Source organism: Marmota marmota, unplaced genomic scaffold, assembly GCF_001458135.2.
Source record: "Marmota marmota marmota unplaced genomic scaffold, marMar, whole genome shotgun sequence".
Classification (NCBI taxonomy): Eukaryota; Metazoa; Chordata; class Mammalia; order Rodentia; family Sciuridae; genus Marmota; species Marmota marmota.
In genome coordinates, this window is record NW_026000242.1 from 15051076 (window position 1) to 15073385 (window position 22310).

The 22310-nt window shown below is 37.0% G+C and overlaps 1 protein-coding gene across 3 annotated transcripts in view; it reads right to left on the reverse strand.

The window, feature by feature from the left end:
• Ddx10 (DEAD-box helicase 10) overlaps nt 1-21805 on the reverse strand; it is a 332924-nt gene extending 311119 nt beyond the window's left edge. For 2 of the 3 annotated variants that reach the window (XM_048795730.1, XM_048795731.1), the window contains exons 1-6: nt 21502-21805; nt 13754-13814; nt 11939-12069; nt 10362-10520; nt 9093-9213; nt 8150-8339 (exon numbers count right to left, since the gene is read on the reverse strand). In XM_048795730.1, coding sequence (XP_048651687.1) covers nt 8150-8339; nt 9093-9213; nt 10362-10520; nt 11939-12069; nt 13754-13814; nt 21502-21798 — 959 coding nt within the window. In that variant the 5' untranslated portion in view covers nt 21799-21805. The remainder of the gene's footprint in view (nt 1-8149; nt 8340-9092; nt 9214-10361; nt 10521-11938; nt 12070-13753; nt 13815-21501) is intronic. The other variant, XM_048795729.1, reaches the window with a different exon arrangement.
• Nucleotides 21806-22310: the final 505 nt, after the last annotated feature.

Consider the following 22310-nt stretch of genomic DNA (forward strand, 5'->3'; position numbering starts at 1 on the left):
AACAGACACTAGTATGGCAATATGTAAATCAATGGATGTGTGACTGATGTAATTCTGCAATCTGTATATGGGGTAAAAATGGGAGTTCATAACCCACTTGAATCAAAGTGTGAAATATGATATGTCAAGAAATTTGTAATGTTTTGAACAACCAACAATAAAAAATTAAAAAAAAAAAAAAAAAAAAAAGCCTACCAACCAAGAAAAGCCCAAAACTAAACAGATTGTCAGCCAAGTTCTACAAGACCTTCAAAGAAGAATGAACACCAACACTTTTCGAACTATACCATGAAATAGAAAAGGAGCGAACCCTTCCAAACTCATTCTATGAAGCTAGTATAACTCTGATACCAAAACCAAACAAAGACACATCAAGGAAATAAAACTTCAAAACAATATCCCTGATGAACATAAATGCAAAAATTCTCAATAAAATTCTGGAAAATTGCATACAAAAACTATTAAAAAGATAGTGCACCACAATAAAGTGTAGTACATCCTAGGGATGAAAGCTTGGTTCAAAAATACAGAAATCAATAAATGTAATTAATCACATCAGTAGACTTTAAGACAAGAATATGATCATCCCAATAGACATAAAGAAAGCATTTGACAAAATACAGCACCCCTTCATGTTCGAAACACTAGAAAAACTAGGGTTAGTAGAAATGTACCTCAACATTGTAAAATCAATCTATGCTAATCCCAAGGCCAGCATCATTCTAAATGGAGAAAAATTGAAAGCATTCTCTTTAAGAACTGGAACAATACAAGGTGCCATCTTTCACCACTTTCATTCAACATCATCCTTGAAACTCTAGCCACAGCAATTAAACAGAAGGAAGAAATTAAAGGGATGCAAAAAGGAAAAGAAGAACTCAAACTATCATTATTTGCCGATGATATGATTCTATATTTATAAGATCCAAAAAATTCCACCAGAAATGTTCTAGAACTCAAATGAATTCAGCAAAGTAGCAGGATATAAAATCAACACCTACAAATCAACTGCATTCCTATACATTGGTAATGAATCAACTGACAGAGAAATCAGGAAAAGCATCCCATTCACAACAGCCTCAAAAAATAAAATATTTGGGAATTAATCTAATAAAAGAAGTGAAAGACCTCTAAAATGAAAACTATAGAACTCTAAAGAAAGAAATTGAAGAAGATCTTAAAAGATGGAAAGATCACCCATGTTCTTGGATAGGAAGAATTACGTTGTCAAAAGGACCATACTACCAAAAGCGTTATACAGAGTTAATGCAATTCCCATTAAATGACATTCTTATTAGAACTAGAAAACCCAATTAATGAAATTCATTTGAAAAATAAAGAGACCCAGATTAGCCAAAACAATCCTTCACAAGAAAAATGAAGCAAGAGACATCACCAAACCAGACCTTAAAATTATATTATAAAGCCTTAGTAACAAAAATGGCATGGTATTGGCACCAAAACAGATACACAGACCAGTGGTACAGAATAGAACAGACCAACCCACATAAATACAGTTATCTCATACTAGACAAAGATGTCAAAATCATACACTGGACAAAAGACAGCCTCTTCAACAAATGGTGCAGGGAAAACTGGAAATCCATATGTAGCAAAATGAAATTAAACCTTTCTCTCAACCTGCAGAAAAATCAACTCAAAGTGGATCAAAGATTTAGGCACTAGAACAGAGACCCTGTGCCTAATAGAAGAAAAATTAGGTCCAAATCTCCACTATGGTGGCTTAGGAACTAATTTCCTTGAAAAGACTCCTAAAGCTCAAGAAGTAAAATCAAAAATCAATAAATGGGATAGAATTTAACCAAAAGCTTCTTCACAGCAAAGAAAACAATCAAGAACATGGAGAGAAAGACTACGGAATGGGAGAAAATCTTTACCACACTTACCTCAGACAGAGTATTAATCTCTAGGATATATAAAAACTCAAAAAACTTAACACCAAAAAAAATTTAAAAATAATAACCCAAACAATAAATGGGCAAAGGAACTGAACAGATACTTCACAGAAGAAGAAATACAATCAATCAACAAATATATAAAAAACTGTTCATCATCACTAGTAATTAGAGAAATGCAAACTAAAACAACACTGAGATTCCATCTCAATCCAGTCAGAATGGCAATCATCAAGAATTCAATCAACAATAGATGTCAGCAAGGATGTAGAGGAAAAGGTAAACTCATACATTGCTGGGGGGACTACAAATTGGTACAACCATTCTGGAAAGCAGTATGGAGATTCCTCAGAAAACTTGGAATGGAAGCACCATATAACCCAGTCATCCCACTCCTAAGTTTATATCCAAAGTACTTAAAATCAGCATACTATAGTAACGTGGCCATGTCAATGTTTATAGCAGCTCAATTCACAACAGCTAAACTATGGAACCAACGTAGGTGCCCCTTCAATAGATAAATGCATAAAGGAACTGTGATACACACACACACACACACACACACACACAATGGAATATTACTCAGCCTGAAAGAATGAAATTATGGCATTTGCCAGTAAACAGATGGAACTGGAGAATATCATGCTAAGCGAAATAAGCCAATCCCAAAGAACCAAAGGCCGGCCGAATGTTTTCTCTGACATGCAGATGGTAATTCACAATTGGGGGTCAGGGAGAGGTATTTTAGACTAGACAAAGGGGAGTGAAGGGAAAGGAGGGGGACATGGGGGTAGGAATAATAGTAGAATGAATCAGATATTATCTTATGTGCATATATGACTATATACCTGTATTACTCTACATCATACACAACCAGACAAATGAGAAGTTGTACTCCATATATGTATGATATGTCAAAATGCATTCTACTCTCATGTGTAACTAATTAAAATTTTAAAAATATTTTAAAAATACTGATTGAGGGGCTGGGGATGTGGCTCAAGCGGCAACACGCTCGCCTGGCATGCGTGGGGCGCTGGGTTCGATCCTCAGCACCACATAAAATAAAATAAAGATGTTGTGTCCACCGAAAACTGAAAAATAAATATTAAAAAATTCTCTCTTCTCTCTCGCTCTTAAAAAAAAAAAAATACTGATTGACAGAACAAGTACAAATCTCTAGGAACAAAGATGTTTGGCACAAAAGAGATACATACCAAAAATGAGGCTGAGTAAAAATCCTATAATACTAAATTTGATTTATAAGCATCAGTATAAATTCATGATATGCTTGCTCTTTAAAAAGTCTATCCAATAAGAAACCTAAACAGTGGCCATCGCACTAACAATTAGACTATAATACTTAAATACCATATTCTGCTAAAAGGATTTAATAACTGAAAACATGTATGGTGCACCCAGAACACCACAAGACAGAGTCCAAAGACTACCTAGATGTGTCTTAAGGACACAGGAAACAACTTGAAACATCTCCTTTTAGTCAAGTGTTTTAGTCAGCCTTAGTGTCACTGTGACCAAAATACAACAACAACTAAAGAGAAGGAAAAGTTTATCTGCAGCTCAGAGTTTCAGAGATCTCAGTCCATAGACAGCCAACTCCACTGCTCTGAATCTAAGGTGAGGCAGCACATTATGGGGGATGGTAGAGGCAGAGGAAAGTTGTCTCTCCCTTTTGGCAGGGGGATGGAGACAGGAAGAACAACCTTTCAGGGCACACCCCCAGTGACCCTCCTCCTTCATTCATGCCCCATCTGCCTAGAGTTACCACCCTGTCAGTTCCCTCAAAGTAGGATGGACTGATTAGGTTATAGCTCTCATAATCAAATCATTTTGCCTCTGGATATTCCTGCATTAACAGAAGTTTTGGGGGGACACTTCATACCTGAAGCACAACATGAAGTTTGGGACATCAAGGGAAAATGTTGAATGTTATTTCTATTGTGAGAAGGATGAAAAAAATGTTTAACTATTACATTATATTAAATGTTACATATTAACACATCATTGAGACATCATTAAACATTAAGTTCTGAGTTCATCTAAAAAAAAAAAAAAAAGTGGTCACCTTCAAAAAATGCTGGGGAATCAACTCAGTTGTCTAAGAGCTATTCCAGAGAATAAAGCATATACCCTGCTCTTCTCTTTCCAGTAACAACTGTACCTCAGCTAATCTCAGTTCATATATAATAGCTATCTGATATAAAAAGTATTCCAGCTAATAAAGACATTTAGAATATGACAAATTTACAAACTCTAACTAAAATTAAAACTATACTGAGATTCCATCTCAATCCAGTCAGAATGGCAATCATCAAGAATACAAGCAACAATAAATCTTAGTATGGTTTTGGTATCAGGGTGATACTAGTTTCAAAGAATGAATTTGGAAGGGTTCCGTCCTTTTCTATTTCATGGAATAACTTGAGGAGTATTGGTGTAAGTTTTTCTTTGAAGGTCTCATAGAACTTGGCTGAGAAGACAACTGTTCCTAGGCTTTTCTTTGTTGGTAGGCTTTTGATGGTATCTTCAATTTCATTCAAAATTGATGCTTAAATTTTCTATGTCCTCCTGATTCAATTTGGATAAGTCATGTGTCTCTAGAAATTTGTCGATTTCTTCATTACTTTTTATTTTATTGTAGTATAGACTTTCAAAGTAGTTTCTGATTATCATCTGTATTTCAGTGGTGTCCATGGTGATATTTCCTTTATCATCATGAATTTTAGTAATTTGAGCAGTCCCAAACAAAGACCAAATGTTCTCTCTGATATGTGGATGCTAACCCACAACAAGGGTGGGTAAAGAGAGGAAGAATATAAGTTCATTGGATTAGACAAAGGGGAATGAAGGAAAGGGATGGAGGGACAGGAATAGGAAAGACAGTAGAATGAATCAGACATAACTTTCCTATCCTTTTATATGAATACACAACCATGTAACTTCACATCATGTATAACCACAAGAATGGATCCTAATTAGAATAAGTTATACTCCATGTATGTAAATAAATTGGAAAAAACAGAAGAATTTACCCTTGAGGAATACACCAGCTCTTAAAGTGAATACACACAAGGCAATATGAGGGAAGGCAAGCAGAAAGCAACTATTAAAAATCTACAGAGCTGAGAAGAAAATTTGGCAGTCTCATAATGCTACAAAGCCCAGAGCTTGCCAAGATAAATAAATACTCCAGTTTTTCTGTTTAGACTCAGAGAAAGGCTATACCCTCTAAGTCAGAGAGGGTCAACAAGAAACAGAAGAGCCCCAAAGTCTAATTGCCAGGCCAGAGCATATCAAGGTAACTGCCTTTAGGATGCTTGCCTTCTGAGAGGGTAGGGTAACACATCACATTCATTATTTTGCTTAACAAAACCTTACAAGGAAAAAAACTACCTTCAAAGGAAAAAGAACTGTCTGATTACTTTAAGAATACTAGTATACAATAGAAAGCTATTTCTGAAGAGAAAAAACTGCCAAGATGGCCATCAAAAAAATGAAGATGAAATAAAGAAGTTTTCACTAACAAACACATACTACAAAGAAACACAGAAAAAGCATCAAAGAGAAAAAATTTTTTAAAAGGACTGGGGGACGCAGCTCAGTGGTAAAATGCCCCTGCGTACAATCCCCAGTACAAAAAAATATATATATTATACACATACACACAATAATTTTGAAGAACTTAAAAACAATATGCTACTTACGGAGACAAATGTATACATTTACAGGCATAAAAAAAGTACAAAGATGATAAAAGATTCACAACTAAAACACTAATCAAGCCGGGCACAGTGGCTCAGAGCTGTAATCCCAGCTCAGGAGGCTGAGGAAGGAAGATCACAAGTTCAAAGCCAGCCTCAGCAAAAGAAATGGCAATAAGAAACTCAGTGAGACCCTGTCTCTAAATAAAATACAAAATATGGCTGGGATGTAGCTCAGTGGCTAAGTGCCCCTGAGTTCAATCTCCAGTACCCACCGCCCACCCCCCCACAAAAAAAAAAAATACTAACCAAAAGAAAGTTTGGCTAATAGCAAACTAAACCAAAGTATAGGTAAAGACACAAAGGAACATTTTACAATAACGTTTCACATTAACAGCAAAATGTAATACTAAATTTTATGTACCTAGTAACAATATCAGAATGGATATCTCAAATTCAAAATTTTTCTTCACTTATCAAAAAAATCAACTTACAGTCATTAGAAAACAGCAAACTGCTATAGCCTGTAGTCAGTCAAACTACATTCTTTTAAAAATAAAATCATTAGAAACACCACTTGTCCACATATAGTAATATAAAGAAATACTGGTATAACTTTTCCCTAAATATATTCTGACATATAACTTCAGAAACAAAAACTTCTTAAATTTTCTTCAGGTCCTTCACAATTTGAGTCAACATTGTATGATGCCTTATGCCTTAAAATAATTCTTGATGATAATCTTTCATGGTATATTAACCAAACTGATGTTATTAAAGGGGGAAAATAATGCCATTAGACAAAAATTCCTAGCAGCATCTACTTATTATAGCGCTTCCACAATTTGGAATATCACTGTCTTGCAATTATCGTCATATAACCAACAGTTGTATAAATCATGCTGCTACCCATCTGTCTTCTAAACTTTTCTGACAGTCACATTTTTACAAGTGCTAGAACTGTTTCAAAATAATTTGTAATACACATGGAAGTCTTTGAATTCAAGTTTTTCTAAAACTTTCTGATTTACAAATCACCATTATCTACAGAAACGGAAATAGACAAAGATAAGTAATTCTGACATATTCATTCAAAATGAATAATCTCCACTATTAGTCTTTACAATATGGAGTTAGTAGTAACAAAAATTATAATAGTCATCTCAACACAAAAAAGAACAAGGTGTCCCCAACAAATAAGCCAAGGAAGAAACTACATCTCAGACATCTGCTATTCCAATTTTCAAGTTCTCGGTAGCCAAAACCACCAATATTCAGATTCTCCAAAGTTTACCCATTAAGATCACCTAATATCATTAAGTCTGGTCTCAGAATCTCTTTTAATCATAGACATTTTCAATAAGGTCAACATGGACGTAAATATCCATATTTCTAGAATTTAAGGACTTTCAAACAGGATAACCCAATTCATTTACCAACACTATTTTTTTAGACTAACATTATCATAGAAGAAATTAAAATTTTAAAATAAAAATAATGGTGGAGTTGAATCCATACTGGTATCTTCAACACAGAATCCAACATTCACTGGAAAGTATTTCTTTAGGGAGTCAATTATGTCCATAGTCTACAATGATTCATAAGACATGAATATCGTTCTAGTTGTCATATCAAAATACAATTTAAAAGCATTTCTCCAAACCATTTGCATATCAGAAACACTTATACTTTATTCTCTAATTTTTAGGAAGACAAGGCAAAGTAACAGTTGCTAGAATAATTTTAAACAGAAAGAATATTTGGTGAATTTGATAAAATGTGTTGTATAGCACATCAGTCCTGCAGAATACTGCTGAAGAGAATGATTCTACACCCAAATAATTTTGGTAGCTATAGCACACTTTACCACTTACTCTTTTGTAGAGTCACAACATCCATGAAAACATTCAAATGTTCTGAGAAGTTCTGCAGTGAATAAAACTATTTCCCTTTGACACACAAGTGTTATTTATCTATCTAGAAACTCACGCACACTCCCCTCATCTAGGGAAGTGGGGAGGAAGAAAGTTGGTGAATGGTAAAATACCTGTTAACATCTTATAGAAAACTATTGTTCCCTAGTCCACATTTGGGAAATGCTTCATTAGAGCATTCTCACATTAAAAGATACATCCAGATTTTGAGTAACTTTAACCAATATACTAACTAGGATTTGCACATCTAGTAACAAAGTATTTTATTCCTAGAAAATATAAATTTAAAATACCAAATCCCTGCCAGGCACAGTGGCACATGCCTGTCATCCCAGTGACTCAGGAAGTTAAGGTAGAAGGATCTCAACTTCAAAGAAAGCCTCTGCAACTTAGCAAGACCCTAAGTAACTTGGCAAGACTCCATTTCAAAATAACAAAGGGTTCAGGATATAGCTCAGTGGCAAAGCACTCTTGGGTTAAATCCCCAACACCAAAATAATAATAATAATAAACAAAATATCAAATTCTTAAACTAAAAAGAACACGAGTTATTTTGATTAAATCCAGGAGTCCATACCTGTATTTTGCTTTTTCATGAACCCATACATATTCAGGGTTTTTCAAGCTCAAGCGTGCAAGGTCCTTTACAGATTTAGTTTGTGTTGCTGAGAAAAGTAAAGTCTGACGTTTCTTGGGAAGATTTTCAATAATAGCATTCATAGTATCAGCAAAGCCCATATCCAATATTCTGTCTGCTTCATCAAGAACTAAAAAAGGAACATGCAAGTTAAGCCATAATATTTAAAATAAACATTAAATGCAATGTAGTATCCTAAACAATGGAGTACTATAGACTAGATCCCAAAACAGAAAAAAAAAAAAAAATTAGTAGAAAAACTCATATGAAATTTGACCAAAATCTGACATAGCATACCAATGTCAATCTTATTTTTTACAAAGGTATCATAGTTACCTAAAAGATTAACACCAAGGGAACTAGGTGAAAGACATAGGAACTCTTACTATCACCATGACTTTTATTTAAGTCCAGAAGTATTCAAAAGTAAAAGGTTTATTAAAATACATATTAGGTAAAAAGACCACGTAAAAAAGAAAGTTCATTTTAAAAATGACAATTTGAGGGTTGGGGATAAAGCTCAATGATAGAACACTTGGCTAGCATGAGCAAGGTTCTGGATTTGATCCCTAGCACCACAGAAGAAAACATGACAATATGACATTTCAAGTTAGGAGAAGTGGGTGTTACCTAAACTAAAACATTCTTAGTAGTGCCTAATACTAAAGCATCTAATTTCATATGTAAAAGTACATATAATACTTTCTTTCAAAAAAAAACGCCTAGCTTGCGCTCTCTGGGTTGAGAGACTAAATGCTAGAAAAACTGCAAGTTTTTTCTCAGGTTTTAATCACATTTATCCAATAGAACAATTCTATCATTAAAATTTATGAGGGCTCTCTCAAAAGTAAGCTTTTTCTCTTTAGAAATTCATGAGACTCACCTAACATTTGGAGATTGGTGGCATGAAAACATATTGTTTCATCCATGTGTTGCAGAAGCCGACCTGGTGTGCAAACGAGTATATTTATGTTGTTGATCCTCTCAGCTTCATGTTTCAGATCCTGAAAATAGTTGTTTCTTTTGATTACACTACGTCTTAAAGCAGCCTGTGTACTAATACTACAAAAGCCATCTACATGGTATTTCTTCATAGCAGCTTAAATACTCTCAGAAATAAATGTAACTGCTCCCTTCCATTTCTGTAGTACATCCACATTTATGACGTAATAAACATCTTTAATGAAGACCTAGAAAGCTCAGAGTTCTTCTAGATTCTTAATCATACCCAGGATTTTGAGGCCAAGAAAAACTATCTAGGAAGCTCAGAGTTCTTCTAGATTTTTAATCATACCCAGGATTTTGAGGCCAAGAAAAACTATCAATTGAATGCTCCAAGACTTGATTTCCTATTAAGTCTGCTGGAACTAGTTTAAAAACTGGAATTACTCGCATTCTTTAAGTCAGGATCCACGAGCACTGAAGAAGCTCTCTCCACCACTGCCTGTGCTTTTTGGACTGAAAAAAGGGTTGAGCTTTACATATTAAGAGTATCTATCGTTGAGACAAAAGCCAGAGAACATTGTTAGTGCTGTGTGACAGGTACAAGAATAAACAAGGGTTTGTGGTATAATTCTTTGTTCTTGTATGTATGTTTACACAGAAATTCATGAAGTATTTATGCCCATAGTCTAAAGGAAACCCCAGCAGGGGAAAAAAAAAAGCATTCCAGATGTACTACAAGGTAGAACAAAAGCAGTAGGTTCAACCACAACCCAAAATTAACATTCCTCAAAACAATCTATCTTCCTTTTTCTACTGTTGATATAGCAATGTTCTAAATTATCTGAACCTCTAAGTAAAGGTACTAGGGTCAAACACTGAAATGTTATCTTTCCAATGTACAGCAATAAATTTACTCTAATTAGTCTATAAATCTGTCTCAGAGCCTTATCAATTCAGATATCCTGACAAAAATGGACTTCTGAACCTGCAAAATTGACAATCACTCTAGATGACAGCAACCACACCAAGAAAAACTCATGAAATTTGACCAAAATCTGACATAGCATATCAATGTCAATCTTATTTTTTACAAAGGTTTCATAGCCACCTAAGAGATAGGAAGCCAGTTCCTCCCTATCAACTGCCACAGTGCTCCCACATAAGTTACTAAAGGCAGGGAAGGAAGGACAAGGACAAAAGGACAAACCTTTCCACCAATGATGAGACCAGCTGAGAAGTCATGGTTCTTTCCTACTTTTCGGAGAACCTCAAAGGTCTGATATGCCAGTTCTCGTGTAGGTGATATTATCAGAACACCCAGCCCATCAGTTGAGGTCCACTGCAGACGGTATAAGGCTTCCAACACCTTGAAGACAACAGTAAATTCATGTTCAATAAGTCTTTTAAAAAGTCAGCTTTTTTGATCTGGCTCTCAGCCTTGCCACTCCAAATTGAAGGCAACTTCCAGGCACAACGCATACTACTCCCAGGTGCTGGGAGCCATTAGCCAAGTAGGTATGACAATTTCCTTGCCAGTGTACCCCATGTTGCTGACATTTTGCAGTGACATTGAATGTAGTTGACCTTGCTCAAGGACCAGGGCGGATTAGGGTGTTCCCGGTTTAACATAATCGGGTTTAGGGCGTTCCCAGTTTAGGTTCCAGGTTTAAGGTTTAAGATTATTCCTGCTGGGAATAGGGCGTATCCTGCTGCCTAAGTTCCCCTTGAGTTCTCACGGGATTCAGAGTATATTTTGGGAGACAGAAGCCCAGTGGAGGTAAATTTGGGAGAGAACGTGGATTTGGGCGGAGAACGTGGATTTCCCCAGAACGTGTCTGTAGACGGCTGGTGTGAGTTCGGGAATAAAGAGTTGCTGTTTGAATCTACAAGCTGTGTGGTGGCTCCTGATTGTGTGCCCAGCCAGACTGCGGCACCCAGGTTTTACCCAATCTGAAAGAGACTATTTTTCTTCCATCTACCAGAAGCACCCACCCCCAATTCAGACAGATAAGAAAAGACGACTGATAGCAGCTCATCTGATGCCAGAGTCATGCTATCAGGTGACTGGTTATCAAAAAAGTCAAACCATAGTCCACTGAAACAGATTTATGAAAATAATAATAGTAAACTCTTATCTCTATAGCTATAGTTATAAAGTGACTGGATTCTAATTGTAGAAAAATAGTGCTATTTAAAAAACACACACACACACACACACACACAAAACACCAGAATTTAAAAGAGAAAAATGGTTTTTTAGAACTTGGAACAAAAATTGTGATTTCTCAAAGCCAATTCTCTCGCAGTACTCAAATCAAAAGATTAACTACATAACAGATATAAGCAACTCTACTGTTCTACTATAAAGGATAGCTATCAATGTTCCAGAAAATTCTCAACAAATGCCCACTCCTTGAAGTGAACATATTTCAGCCTTATCCTAAACAGGTGGCAAGTATAAATGTTACTGGCAGGCTTTCTGAGGTGAAAACAGAAATAGTTTTCTCCACCAGTCCTACTACACATGAAATACCCTGCCCCTTCAAGAACATACTAGCTTGTCAAGATATAGTAATTCATTCATTCAATAAGTTACTTAGTGCCTGCCATTGAGTTGGGGAATATGGTGGAAAAGAGGACAGATATGGCTCCTATCTGAAAAAGCTTGCATTCTAGCCAAGGAAACCCAACATGAACACACATCTTTATATAATTATTTCCATTCAGCACAAAATATTATAAAATTATATAACTGAGGATCTGAATCATTATAGATGTACTTACTGGAACAAGAAAAGCCAAAGTCTTGCCAGATCCAGTTTTGGCAGCTCCAAGTACATCTTTACCTTGCAAAGCCAACCCTATGGTCTGCTTCTGTATCTCAGTTACCAAGCGGTACTGGGCTTCTTGCAAACCTGGAATTGTGGATAGAAAAACAGTAATTCAGTGGACGGGGATATAGCTCAGTTGATACAGTGCTTGCCCAGGGTTCAATCCCCAGCACCACCAAAAAAAAAAAAAAACAGGACTTCAGAAAATTCTTGTACAATGGTGTTACAATTTCAACTGTATCTTCCCACCTCAAGAGGTTCCTATGCTAAAGCCCTAATCCTCAATACCTCAGAATGTGCATTTGGTGAGAAGGCTTTGAAAGAGATGATTAAGTTAACTAAGAGCAGATTCCAATCCAACAAGACTGATGTCTTTATAAGCAGAAATTTGAACAAATACACGAAGGGTGCAGGTGCACATAGGGACAACCATGTGAAGATGCAGCACAATACCATATAACCCAGTGATCCCACCCCTAGGGTTACATGTCAAGTATATGATATCAGTATGCTGAGGTATCTACACTCTCATGTTCATGGTAGCACACTGTCCACAACAGTAAAAGTATGGAATAAACCTGTGCATGAGTGGATAAAGAAAATGCAGTATACATATAAAACAGATTATCCAGCATTAAAAGGAAATCCTATCATCAGTGATAATATTGATGAACCTTGAGAGAATTATATTAAATCCAATAAGTCAGGTACAAAAAGACAAATGCTACATGATCTCACCTACATGTGAACTCCAAAACAGCCAAACTCTTAAAAGTAGAAAGTAGAATATTGTTAGCAAAAGTTAGGGATTGGAGACAATTTTGCTCAAAGAATACAAAATTTCTAGTTTAGATTGAATAAGTTCAAGAGATTTGTTGTACAGCCAGGCATGGTGGTGCATGCCTGTAATCCCAGCAGCTCAGGAGGCTGAGGCAGGAGGATCTTGAGTTCAAGGCCAGCCTCAGCAACGGCAAGGCACTAAGAAACTCAGTGAGACCCTGTCTCTAAATAAAATAAATACAAAAGAGAGCTGGGGATGTGGCTAAGTGGTTGAATTCCCCCAAGTTCAATCCCCCCAACAACAACAAAAAAAATCTACTGTACATCACAATGACTATAGCTAATATACTTGAAAACTGCTGACAGATTTTAAGTAGCCTTATTATAAAGAAAAGTATCAGCATGTGAGGTAATGCATGTTAATTAGTTTGATTTGTGGCTATTCTACAATGTATGTGTGTTTTTTGGAAATACCATGTTGTACAATATACATATCTATACAACTTTTGTCAAAAAAAAAAAAAAAAAAAAAGAGGCAACAAGGAGGAGGACACCTGCAAGGCAAAGAGGAAAGCCTGGAAGAGAATCTTCCCTCATGGCTCTGAGAAGAAACCAAGCCTGCCAGCATTTGATCTTGCACATCTTGCCTCCAAAATGCAATAAAATTAATTTCTATTACTTAAAGCCCCCAATTGATAGTTTGTTATGACATCCCTAGAAAACTAATACAAAGTGTCACATCTTTGTTCTCCTGCTTATATTAACAAACACAGTTTCATTACTTAGAGGCTCCTGGCATCTTTTTAATCAATGGATTTTTAGCCAGTTCAGAAAGATTAAAAAGTGACAAATTATTAAAAATCACTATTTGCCTAGGTTTTTATAATATCAAAATTGTTTATAGAATAAGATTTTTTAGGTTAACCTCTCTTTAAATCATCTCCCTTAAAAAATAATATAACATGTTCCAAGATTATGACATACCTACCTTTCAATGTTTTTTTAGACAAGGGGAAATCTGAAAATCTTGTAATTTCATTTACATTTATCTGGGGGAAAAAAGATAAAGAAAATGTCAGATAATGCAATCTACTGAACAATTTATGTTTCCTAATTAAATCACTTTTTCTCTACATTGTGCTGCCTAACTCATCCTTGATACTGAAGGACTGAATTCAACCATCATTTCTAAATAAAACCAAGCATTACTATTGAAATATTTTGAGGAATGTGTCATGAATTGAAAATTAGAATTTGGAACTATCCCAACTGACCCTCCCCCCAAAAAAAATCCACTTAAAATACATGACAACAGGGGCTGGGGATGTGGCTCAAGCGGTAGCGCGCTCGCCTGGCATGCTTGCGGCCCAGGTTCGATCCTCAGCACCACATACAGACAAAGATGTTGTGTCCGCCAAATACTAAAAAATAAATATTAAAAAATAAAAAAATAAAATACATGACAACAAAGCATAGTGGTCCATGCCTAAAATACCAGCCACATGGAATGCTGAAGAAGGAAGATCACAAGTTCGAGATCAGCCTGGGCAAATAATCAAGACCCTGTCTCAAAATTTAAAAAAATAAATAAAAAGGACTGGGGATATAGCTCAGTGGTAAAGCAATACGGGGCTCAATTCTGAGTACCCCCTTCTACACACATACACACACACACACACACACACACACACACACAAAACCACCACATTACCTATACTTTGAACATCTTTAACTTCCAAATATTAAGACAATCATCACAGCATCAACTGTGGAAGGAAAATTTATTTTCAGTCATCTTTCAAAGCTTATCAGTTTAAGAAATAAGAGGTAAAATGACTACAAACTATGGACTCTGGTGAGACTAGTTCTATTTGCACATGTTAAAGATTTACATTACCTGGAGAAACACCTCAATAGCACAAAACTCTCAATATTTTAACCATAAATCAGGCATATGAAACCAACCCAACTAGTCATTTTAGGGTATATGATGGAGGGCTGTTATTTCAAAATAACCAGACATGTCTTGGGTCATATTTTGAAGACACAATAACATTTTGCCCTTTAACTTTACATTATTCAAATGTTCATTATGACTGCTCTTCGTTAGCATAAATCAAATTTCCTTTATTTCATGTTAGATACTCAGGAGAATTATTTTATTACAGATGCTGAATGCAAGAACTACTGCTCAGATCTGTGAATATGCTGCCAAATTATTCATGACTCACAAAAGAGAAAAGCTGCATTTGTAAGGTTCGTTTTCTTAAATTACACTCTAGGCACTAAAGGCATGCCAACTGTATTTCATTTTATAATCTTTACAACATCTTTCCCACAATTCTTAAACATGGCCCAGGCAGGATTATTCTCTGTCCTCCCATACTAAAAACAAAATATTAAAACGTTGTCTTAATCCCTACAAATCATTCCAGATCGTCAATGGAGAAGAGATAGAATCAGCATTCAAGAATTGTTTATTCCAATGACATGTTGTTTTAGCAAGGAATTTCATTTGTAAAATAATCTTCCCGACAAGACATTAATTAAGATGATGTGTGTCCCTCTCTTGCACTTGTGGTATCATAAGCTAACAAACTATTTTCACAGGGAACAGAAGGCCTGAGGTGGAAAGAGACTGGCAATGCACTTTACAATATGGGTCCAAAGATTCAGCCAAGGCAAGGTGAGCTACTCAAAGTAGGGCACATCTTCCTAACATCTGTTAACCTTCTACAGTGGAGTTTGGGAAGAACATAACTGTTCTAGAGCTCCAGGGTCAACCACTGCAATAAAGATGCACCATGTTCTTTATTTATTTTTATTTTTTAAAGAAGCACTGAGGACTGAACCCAGAGCCATGCAAGCACTCTACTGTGCTACATCCCCAACCCTGGGCCACATTCTTTAAAGAGTTTACCAGAGAAAAGGAAATTTTGATTCTGCTGATACACTAGAACAGGAGTCAGCAAACTATGTCCTACAGATCAAATCCTTGGTTTTGTAAATAAAATTTTACAGTAACACAGATACAGCTAGTCAGTTACACACCGTCTATACAGTTGATTGTTTGACCCACACAGCCTAATATTGACTATGTGACCTTCACAGAAAAGTTTGCCAACTGGAAGATTCTCAGTTATATTCCAAAGATACCTGAAATCACAGCAGAAAACAACCATCTTGCTGAGCGACTCAGGAGGCTGAAGCAAGAGGATAACAACTTCAAGGCCAGCCTTAACAATTTAGTGGGATCCCGTCTCAATAAATGAATGAAAAGGGCTGGAGATATAGCTCAGTAGCAAAGCATCTCTGGGTTCAATTTGCAGTTGCCAAAAAGGGCATCATACCCTTACCCCATCCCTTCATCCCTTAGAAACAAACAACAAAAGTCAATTCCAGCCAGGCACAGTGTAATCCCACTTGCCTATAATCCCAGCAACTCAGGAGGCTGTGCAGGAGGACCATGAGTTCAAAGGCAGTCTCAGCAACTGTGAGACGCTAAACAACTCAGTGAGACCCTGTCTCTAAATAAAATAGAAAATAGGGCTAGGGATGTGGATCAATGGCTGAGTGCCCCGGAGTTCAATCCCCAGTACCAAATTAAAAAAAAAAAAAAAAAAATCAATTCCTACCTGTATAACCCTCACACTCCCTCTAAAATCTGTATCATTCTTCCGAATTCAGAAAACAGAAAGTTTAGAGATGGTCCTTATTAAGTACTTCCACACAGGTAGAAAAGCTGGAGGGAACAGAGGGGATTTTAGGGTGGGTACCACTTAACCACCTTCTTATACTCTAACATCTACTTCTCAAAAAAGTGAATAATGCCTACAGTAAAAAGGATAAATGTTCTACTTACAGCAATCTTCAAAAGATAAACAACTTGCCTCCAATTTCTTCCTCTAATTACACCATTTTCTAACTGCACAGCCCTGAGTTACATATTTCCTATTTGCTATTATAATATTTTATACATATTTATTATTGTTAACATTCATCAAAATTTATCAGTCCCCCTACCCACTGCCCTGCACAGTTCCCTAAGGACCCAGACATGCATTTTTTCCATGAATATTTATGTAAGCTTCAATAAGCATCTGTCAAATTGTTTTAAAATGTTTCTGAATCAAATTGTTCAGTATATCTTCAGCAAGACTACTGAGTACTAGCTGTATACCATGGCTCTGTAATAAGTTTTACACACAAATGCTACCACCTGAAGAGCAAAATAATAAGGGTCTGTCCCTTGGTTACCTGGAGAATAGCAAATCTACTGTTCAAATGATTGTGTTACAGTATTGCTAGTCCTGGCAAATGATTTCACAACGCATTTATTTTTTGACCAAATCTTAAGAAAATGTTTCTAAAATTAAAAAAAAAAAACTGGAACAATGCTACAATGCTGAAGGAGATTAAAAATCTGCTCCTTCAACTCAGTAAAAAGACTGGGATTTAAACATCCATTTAACAAATGCAACACAATAAAGTATAGTGGTCTGGAACTTCAGTGTCAGAAACTACCTAGGGTAGTAGTCATTTACTATCTATTAGTCTTGCCATAACTTAAGGTTTCCTCAGCTGTATAATGCAAAGAATTTCTTAGGGTGGTGGTTGTAAGGATACATCAAGTCAACATGCATAAAATTTGAAAAATGTTAGTAATTATTTTTAAAACAAGTGATCAAAAAGAATGAACCAATGCTGCTAACTACCCCAAAGACAAGGGGAAAAGGTTTGGTATTACACATCAAGCAATATCAAACACTGACTAAGCTTCTTCTCAAGGACAAGCACTGTGCTACCAGTCTCTGAAGAGAGCAAAGATGAGCAGAAACAGTCATTAACTTTTAATGGTTTTGATTTCTATAATGGCATTAAAATGATACATACTCCATAGAAACTGTATTTCAAATTTTGAATTTTGATCTTCTCCCAATACAATACTCTCGGAATGCTGGGCAGCAATAGCAAGCCACAGCTGCCAGTTAGCCCCAAGATATAAAGAAGGTAAGCAGTGGACAATCCATAACGTGCCGTATTGCTAAGCCATGACATTCAATAGGTTAGGCTTATTAAACATATTTTCGACATAATATTTGCAACTTACAATTGGTTATCAAGATATTGCCCCATTGTAGTAAGTCAAGGAACACTGTGCTTATCAATGGTCTCTGACCTAATCAGAGTTTACAAAGAAGTTCAAGAAGCCAATCATCACAACCCAGTGATAAATGCTGTAATAATGTAACAAAATGCTACACACAGATGCACACCTGGGGAGGTCATGAAACAAGATTTAAGCTAAATCTTGAAGGCCAAGTGCTAGGGTGGAGGGATGGGTATGCTTAAGGCAAGCAATGGAAACCTCAAATACCAGGACAAGAAGCATCAAGGAACATGGTCAATTCATAAAACTGCAAGTTGTTCCTTCATGTATACCCACTATGTACCACTTGGTTTATGTATGTCATCTCATTTGAGCCTTACAACCCTCTCAATAGTTAATAATCTGTTCACTAAATAAGGAAATTGCAACTTGAGATGTTGAGAACTTGAACTGACTGAGATTTAAACTAGCTTTACCTAACCACAAATAACATGCTTTCACATACTAGAATATGTCAACATATTAAGGTATTGGACAATTTTCCTGAAAGCAATTGTAAGCCTGTGAGCCAAGGAAGGATTATATTTGAATGTATGGTTATTCTCCTGTGGTCCACGCTGGGATAAGCAGGTATACACATTTACCTTATAACAACTCCAGCACGTATGCATTTATCTGTTTTCCAGATGAGGAACTAAGGCTTTTAGAAACCTCAAAAAGACAGTAGTTTGGGGCTGGGGTTGTGGCTCAGTGATACAGGGCTTGCCTCACACATGTGAGGCAATGGGTTCGATCCTCAGCATCACATAAAAATAAAATAAAGGTATTGTGTCCATCTACAACTAAAAAATTTCTTTAATTTAAAAAAAAGGACAATTTAAGTGATTTATTTTCTTCATATGCTTTGTTGTTGTTGTTGTTGTTTAAGACAAAGTATTTCTGAGTTCACCAGGCTGGACTCAAATTTGTGATCCTCGTTTTTCAGCCTCCCAAGTCGCTGGATTACAGATGAAAGCTACTATGCCAGGATTTATTGCATTACTGAAAAAGAAAGACTCCTATTTTGTGATGCTCTGTTACTGATAAAGAACTATGATTTAAAAAAAAAAAAAAAAAAGAGAGAGAGAGAGAGAAATGATTAGATTTTCCTCTTGGAAAGAAACTTTTTAGCAGCACTACAGAAGATACATTCAAGGACTATAAGACACAAGAGCCAAATCCCATTAGCCATCTTTTTCAATAATCAAAGTTATACAAAACACAATACCCATTTGTTCAGTATTTCTATGGCAGTTTTTGTGTTACTACTCAGTTCTGCCCTTCTGACCTACATAGCTGGAAACATTTACTATAATTTACACAAAAAGACTGCCAACTCCTGTTGTAAGCAATAGCTACTATGGTAATCCAGGCAACAGATGATGCAGACTGAATTAGGGCTTTGCAGTAGAAATGGAAAAGCATTCAAGAAACAAGCAGTGAAAGATCACCAGTGTAACTGGCAGAACAGCAGGTAAGAGAAAAGTACCATTGATAGCTCCTCCATTTCTAGCTCAGTGGTCTATTTACATGGTAGAACTAAGATGTACTAGGATAGAAAAAGATTACCAAACGTGTCCATGCCCTAAGCCCTACCTAAAACCTGTAAATGTTACATTTTATGGCAAAAAGAACTTTACAAATGTGATTAAATATCTTAAAATGACATTATCATGAATTATATGAGTGGGCCAAAAGTATAATAGAAAGTGTCCTTATTTAAAAAAAAAAGAAGAAGAAAGAAAGAAGGAAGGAAGGAAGGAAGGAAGGAGAGAAGGAAGGAAGGAAGGAAGGAAGGAAGGAAGGAAGGAAGGAAGGAAGGAAGAGGTAGATCTGACACAGAACAGAAGAAGGCAACGTATTCATGGAGGCAGAGATTGGAGTTATGCAGCCACAAGCCAAGAAACCATAGCAGCAGCCACAGAAGCTAGAAGAGACCGTAGAGCCTCTAGAGGAAGCACAGCCCTGCTGATACTCTGATTTTGGCCAAGCGAAACTGATTTCTGGCCTCCAGAAACATGAAAGAATAAATTTCCTTTGGTTTAAGTCACCAAGTTTGTAATAAATTCTTACAATAGCAATAGAAAACTAATACACAGGGCTATGAATTTAGGAGTAAATGCTAAGGTATGACAGAAAAGATAATGGCTACGGGCATTTAAGATGTTCTATGATACAATTAAGTAAAGACATCCAGCACAATCAGAAATAAGGATGTGAACTCAGAAGTGCTCTAGACAGAAATGAGTCAAGCTAGGGCTAAAGCTATACTCTCTAAGCAATTCTAGTCACAGTCCAAAACAAATTCCAAAAGTAACTTACTTTATAATGGCTTATTGAAGTATTGTGTATACAACAGTAGCAATAATAATATAACAGCTGATATATTAATATTTCTATGTGGCAGGCATTGTGCAGAATGCTTTTTATGTATTTTCTTACTCTCCACAACTTATAAAGTAATATTATGATGCCTTTAAAGACAAGAAAAGGGAAGCTCAAAGTCACATATGAGTGAGCAAGAGCCTGGGTCAAATCATCAGCTTAACTCCAAAACCCAAGGAAACAAACTCTAAGCTCTACTTAACCTTACTATTGATCTCAGGATCATTTAAAGGAAGGCTATACCAGCATGACAAATAATGACTTTAAAATCAAGAAAGTTCCACCTGTTAAATCCCTGGTAACATTACACTAAAATAGGGGCAGTCACTGACAGAGTAGGGTAGGAGAAGGCCAACAGATTTATGAGGACTCAAGGGTAAGAAGGAGAGCAACTGTCATTCCTAAAGAGCCTGAGGAAGGAAAAGAGGTCAGCAGGTCAAAGGACTGAGTATCCCAGGGATACTTATCTGGGAACATCAGGGACAATGTAGGGATGACAGGTAGCAGAAACAGACCAACAGTCCAAATTTTCTACACCAATTCTTGAGTGGGAATGCGAAGCAGATGAACATGAGATGGGCACAGGAGAGAGGATGGATGATATTGAGGGGTGTGATCTGGTTTAATGGTTAAAAGCAAAGGCTTCGAAACAGAAAGAGATCTAGGTTCCAATTCCATATCATCTGTAGGTGTGTGAGCTTGGAATAAATTTCTTAATCTGAGTCTCGATTTTCTTCACCTGTATAATGGGAATATTAAGAACCATACTTGAGATCAAGTCAAAGAATTCATGTACAACACATGATGGAGAGTACTTAAAAAGGTCTGTGTTGTTGCTTCCGTTGTCATCAGTTTTATTACTACGAATATTATTGTAACTATCACAGCATTAGTCTCCTTACCCTTAAGTACCACAGCATTTCTAGCATTTTTTTCAAGAACAGAGTGATGAGCAGAAGAGTGAGAGTCCCAGGTTGTGGCACCCAGCAGACCACCGATGAGGCCTCAAAAGGACCCCTGACACTTTCTACTCCACTTCCTTCTCCAGCCTAGTGGACTAACGGTACAATCCCCAGGCCGGGTCCCGAGTGACAGACCCACCGCCTCCCCCTCCAGCCCATCGCCGCAGTGACACGCGGGCTGCGGGCTGGCCCCCTGCAGGTCAGGGGCCAGCTCGTGCCGCCCCCCGACACCGGCCTCACCTTCTCATAGTTCTGTATAAGTCGGCTGATGCCTTCACGTTCGACCTGCCACTCGGGCTTCTTCAGCTGCTTCCTCAACTGCTTCTTTTGGTTCTGCCTATGGCTGTGTTTTTTCTTCCAGCGATTGAAGCTCCGCACCGGGTCGGATCGGGTTCCCTGACTCAGAGAGTCAGCAGTTTTGCCCATCGTGGCGGCGGCTACAGCCTGGACAGAGCTCAAACACGAGATCCCTAAAGACCAGGTGGAGGTGCGGCAGAGTTCACAGAACCAGCATGGGGAAGACGCACCGAGGCGCATGCGCGAATCCGTAAGCCCGACCCCGAACTTTTGGAGCCAGGGCACGCGCCAATGACCGCCTGGGAGAAGCGGGCGATGATTGGTGGTTCGGCTTCCGCAGGGAGGAGCCGTCCTCAGGAAACCCGGTTGGAAGGGTCTGAGGAAAAAGGCGGGTTTAGCGTTCCCCAGTCGCACGCCGGCTCTTTAAAAAAACGCATGCGCGCTGGTTTCTGTCGCTCCCGTGATTTCACATTACTTTTAAAAAATACATAAAGGATATTAGATGCTCCATAATTACTTTTCAGAAATCCTTCTGTCCAAATCAATTACATTTTTCATGTACGTAAATTGGGGCACTGTCATATCTTTGGCCTTCAAAGTATTTATTAATAATACTTACATTATTATAGTTGTCCTTAGAATAAAATTTAAGTTTTACAGATGTCTATGAACAAGAGGGTACTTCAATTCTTTTGAGGGAACATCGTTTTTGATTTGCCATAACGTGTGTGTGTGTGTGTGTGTGTGTGTGT